This window comes from Otolemur garnettii, unplaced genomic scaffold, assembly GCF_000181295.1.
Source record: "Otolemur garnettii isolate 467f Iridium unplaced genomic scaffold, OtoGar3 scaffold00058, whole genome shotgun sequence".
Lineage (NCBI taxonomy): Eukaryota > Metazoa > Chordata > Mammalia > Primates > Galagidae > Otolemur > Otolemur garnettii.
In genome coordinates, this window is record NW_003852453.1 from 5,951,148 (window position 1) to 5,956,422 (window position 5,275).

Below are 5,275 nucleotides of genomic sequence, written 5' to 3' on the forward strand. Positions count from 1 at the left end.
CAGCTTACAGCAACCTCCAACTCCTAGGCTCAAGCGATTCTCCTGTCTCCGCCTCCCAAGTAGCTGGGACCACAGGCGCCCGCCACAGTGCCTGGCTATTTTTTGGTTGCAGCCATCATTGTTGTTTGGCAGCCTGGGCTGGATTCGAACCCACCAGCTCAGGTGTATGTGGCTTGCGCCTTAGCCGCTTGAGCCATAGGTGCCGAGCCAAGAATTGTACTTTTTAATTGGAAAAGATTTATTGCCTGACACTCCACCTCAAAAGCACCTTAATCTTTCATTTTACTTACTCTAGTGTTTTAAAAGTGTTATATGTGGCAGGTCATGGAATCTGACAGAAGTTGGTGTAAGTGACTGTGCACAGCCTTCTACTTTTGCCTCCCAATTATAACTGACTATCATCTATTTGAGGCTGAAAATGGATTAACTGATTTTGTTACTATAATCTCTTTTTATCCCCCCAGTTCCCAGGTTGAAATAATTACATTTATGTGAAATTAAGCATCTATATAATTCTTTAATTATTCCTCATTTGAAAACTATCAGTTTTGTACCTTTAGAATCTGTGACATCTTAATTAGTTTAGAGTTTGATTCCCTTCTATAATGTCTTATTTTTCTTAATCATACATTTGCAGAATTTCTAGATGTATGTGTCCTGAAAATCATTTAGTTCAACCTTCTCAATTTTTACAGAAGGCACAACTAAAATCTTGAGACTTTAAGAGATTGTTAACAAAGTTATACGTTTACTGTATCTGTTATGAATCTCTCATAAATATGATAGCCAAAAAGCTGAGATTCCTAATGTGTAATAAACTGAAGTGTATAATGAAGTATTGTATGTTGTGGTATATGTTATAGATTCTATGAAATAATGTCTGAATAGATTTTAAATTTCAAAAGATAAAGTGTGTCATGCAATGAGATAAATAGATCTCTACTTCAAATTTAGAAATAACTTTTAAACTCTTATATTTTAATGTAAATTAAATGAATATTTAACTTCTGTTTTTAAGTTATCTAATACCTTAAAATCACCAACAGGGCTAAAATTATGGTAAAACTTTCCTAAGTGCCCTGGGAAAAATAACAGAAATGATGGCGTTAGTAATCCCAACATTCATTGAGTGTTTACCATGTGCCAGGCTCTGTACTTAACAGCTTAAATATGTTGTTTCACTTAATCTTTGTAACACTAACCTTATGAAATAGATAATATTATGCCCATTTGAAATATGAGGAAGCTGACACATATGTGTCACCCCAAAACCACAGAGCAAAACTGTCAGTTTTGTTTACTGCTATGTCTCCAGCAACTAGAACAGGGCACTCAATAAATATTTGCTGAATAAATTATTTGGATGGCAAATTATTCACTACTTACTATCTGTGAATTTGTAGATTTAAGCTTATTGCTTAAATAGTGTTTATTACACTATTACTGGGATCTCATTGGCCAGATTTTATAATGACCATTTCTTGATCATTAATGACAAAATTGATATTATAATTTATAGAAATTATTATAAAATATTTTGCCAGCAAAAACTTACTTGGAAATAATTATAAATAATATAATTGTATGGCATAATTTTTGATGTTATTGAAAACAGCAGTTTAATACAGTTTTAGTGCTAAAAATTCTCATTGAAAGGAAGTGTCTATGCATATATAAAAATTTCAGTGGAAAATGTTTTATAGCAAATGTCATTAGATGCCATTTGACAGGAATAAACAATGCAATTCAGACACTTCAGCAAATTATTATACTTGATAATTTCTAGGGGCGTATCATTCGAGGAGCTTACAGATTTCAAGCCATCATCACTACTTTTGAAATGATTCTTGGAGGCTGTGGAGAGCTTAATGCAATTGAATGGCGATGTGTGATTATTGATGAAGCACATAGGTTAAAAAATAAAAATTGTAAACTCCTGGAAGGTCTGAAACTCATGAATCTGGTAAGTAGCTTAATACTATCACTATAACTTCAGTTTTTTAGCTACCTCGTTAATAGGTCATAGAAAGTTCAATGTAATGCTAAAAACTTATTATTTTTTAATTTTAGAGTATAGATATATCTAAATCCTATCTGTGACAATTGAAATTTGGGGCTTTAATTAATAAAGAAAAAAATACCTGTTTTCTAAGACTTAAAAGTGTTTAGATCCTTCCTTCAAAAATCTTTAGTAATTAATTTCTGTAACTAAGAAAAGGAAACCTCTATAAAGTATATGCTCTTGAAAAGAAAATATGACTATAAAGTTTAAGCCATAAATTTCTTTTTGAGACAGTCTCACTTTGTCACCCTTGGTAGAGTACAGTGGCATCATAGCTCACAGCAACCTCAAACTCCTGGCCTCAAGTGATCCTCTTGCTTCAGCCTCCCAAGTAGCTGGAACTACAGGCACCCACCACAGCACCCAACTATTTTTTAGAGATGGGGTCTTGCTCTTGTTCAAGCTGGTCTTGAACCTCAACTCAGCCTCCCAAGTCCTGGGAATGTAAGTGTGAGCCATCGTGCCCAGCCCTAAGCCATAAATTTCTGAATAAAAGTCACTTTTACCAAAGTTATAATATTATTCAGATTATTTGTGATAAAAGGATAGAGTTCCTACGTAATTCTACATGCCTAACATATGTTGGTTGTAGTTAATAATGGGAATTTTTTTTTTAGGATAGTGAAATAAAATAATGGAAATTCTTGAAGTCACCTATTTGTTAGTGTGTTTGCATAGAAGTGGTTTTTAAAACATTTTGATTTTTAATTAATGTCACCTAATTAATACATGTACACTTGAACAAATAAATATATAGAACCACATACAGTAAAAAATTAAAATGTCCCTCTCTCTACATCCCACACCCAGTTTGTCTCCTCCCTCTAGTATGTACAGTTTGATGTATATCAAACCCTTTATTAGCCTATACATGTATTTACAGATATACATATACAGATATTTAGATTGGCAATTTAGAGGTTTTAGGCTAGGTACAGTGGCTCATGCCTAGCACTCTGGAAAGCTGAGGCAGGTGGATTGCCTGAGCTCACAGGTTCAAGACCAGCCTGAACCAGAATGAGACCCTGTCTCTAAAAACAGCTGGGCGTTGTGGTGGGCACCTGTAGTCCCAGCTACTTGGGAGGCTGAGGCAAGGGAGTCACTTGAGCCCAAGAGTTTGAGGTTGCTGTGAGATATAGGGCCACGGCACTCTACTGAGGTGAGTAGACAAAGTGAGTCTCTGTGTCTTTAAAAAAAAAAAGTTTTAATGATAATTTGTGCTGTAATTAAAAATAGTCATCTATTTTATTTAGTGAAATTTTAGTTTTAGAGCATACTCCATTCTTTACAGTCTTGGATTATAACTTAAGTGATTTGTCAAATGGTGGTCATCCAGATTACAAATGATGAGTACTCTTTGGTTTGCAAATTTCCATACCAAGAATAGCTGAGTACAAAAGAAACAAATGTCCTCTTTGGTCTTAGAAAGTTTATTCTTTTTCTTATTTTAAGAGACAGAGTCTCTATGTTATCCTCAGTGGTGTCACAGCTTTTGACAGCCTCTAATTCTTGGGCTTAAGCGATTCTCTTGTCTCAGCCTCCCGAGTAGCTGGGACTACAGGCACCCACCATAATGCCTGGCTATTATTTTGTTGTTGTTGTTGTTGTTGCAGTTGTCATTGCTTTAGCTGGCCTGGGCCAGGTTCAAACCCACCAGCCTTGGTGTATATGGCCAGCACCCTACCCACTGAGCTATGGGCGCTGCCAAAAGTTTATTTTTTTCTTTCTAAAATTATTTAGATTTTTTTTCTTGTTGGAATTTTTACTTTTTTTTGCCGTTTTTGGTGGGGGCCGGCTTTGAACCCTCCACCTCCAGTATATGGGGCCAGCACCCTATTCCTTCAGGCACAGTCACCACCTAATTATTTAGAATTTTTTAAGGCATGAATGGATAAAAATTAATAGTATGCAAAGTAAGATATTACAAGAATGATGTGAAGTTTTAGGAAAGTACATTATTGAAGATTTGTAGGTAGAGATGTATTTTGAGTTAAATCTTGAAAATTATGGCCAGAAAAGTATTTGCTTTTCTGAAAAACTCTGAAAATCTGATAAGCTCAGTCAGCTTTCATGCAGTCTTGGTACTATGATGTTTGATGTAGATTGTTCTCTATGTAGGAACACAAGGTGCTTTTGACCGGTACACCTCTCCAAAATACAGTTGAAGAACTGTTTAGTCTTCTTCACTTTCTTGAACCCTTAAGATTTCCTTCTGAATCAACATTTATGCAAGAATTTGGGGATCTTAAAACAGAGGAACAGGTATCTTTGTTTACTTCTTTGTGAACAAGTTCACTAATTTTTTTTATCATTATAATTATTTTGTTTATATAATTAAATATACATTTATATTATATACCTTTTTATCATTTTTTTATTCAGGTACAAAAACTTCAAGCTATCCTGAAACCAATGATGTTGAGAAGATTAAAAGAAGATGTGGAAAAGAAGTTGGCACCTAAGGAAGAAACCATCATTGAAGTAGAACTCACCAATATTCAAAAGAAGTACTACCGGGCCATTCTGGAGAAAAACTTCTCCTTTTTATCCAAAGGAGCAGGGCAAACTAATGTACCTAACTTGGTCAATACTATGATGGAGCTCCGGAAGTGCTGTAATCACCCATATCTTATCAAAGGTAGCTAAAAAGGGTTACAACAAATAATTTTGTCTTTCAAGAAATACTAATGAATACAAACAAAACACCACTACAACTATACTGGCTGTTACAACTCTCCCACTTGTGTTCTGAGGGAATACAAATATTTGGAATCAGGTTACAAAAGCAGGAGTTTGTTGAGTGTAAGTTAGACTGGAATTCCTTCTCCACTTTAATCCTCCTCAGGGATGAAGACAGCAAAGCTCATTTTTGGGCTTCTGCATTTACATTTCATTCCTGGTTTAGGAGCCCCAGTTAGTGTTTCGGTTTTTATGTTGCAATAATGTGACTTTTTAAGGTCTTGGTCAGGTTCAATATCAGTGTTCTTTCTGTACAATGTTTGTTTGTTTGTTTGTTTTTTCCACTTATTCTTGGGAATATACTCATAATGTATTACCTTTATTCAAGATAACTGAAGCCTCTTTTGGAATCCTTATGGTCTTTTATGGCTACACAGGGGAAGGAATTCTGAAAGCCTCTTTAATTCTCATCTAGACTCTGAAGGAAGTATGTAGCAACATGACTATAATAAATGGCTTTTTTTTTTTTTTTTT

General features: G+C 34.8%; 1 protein-coding gene across 8 annotated transcripts in view; it reads left to right on the top strand.

The window, feature by feature from the left end:
* CHD9 (chromodomain helicase DNA binding protein 9) overlaps positions 1-5,275 on the top strand; it is a 226,048-nt gene that overhangs the window by 136,138 nt on the left and 84,635 nt on the right. For all 8 annotated transcript variants that reach the window (XM_023514745.1, XM_012806860.2, XM_012806861.2 and 5 more), the window contains 3 exons: positions 1,787-1,963; positions 4,181-4,324; positions 4,445-4,700. In XM_023514745.1, the coding sequence (XP_023370513.1) occupies positions 1,787-1,963; positions 4,181-4,324; positions 4,445-4,700 (577 nt within the window). The remainder of the gene's footprint in view (positions 1-1,786; positions 1,964-4,180; positions 4,325-4,444; positions 4,701-5,275) is intronic.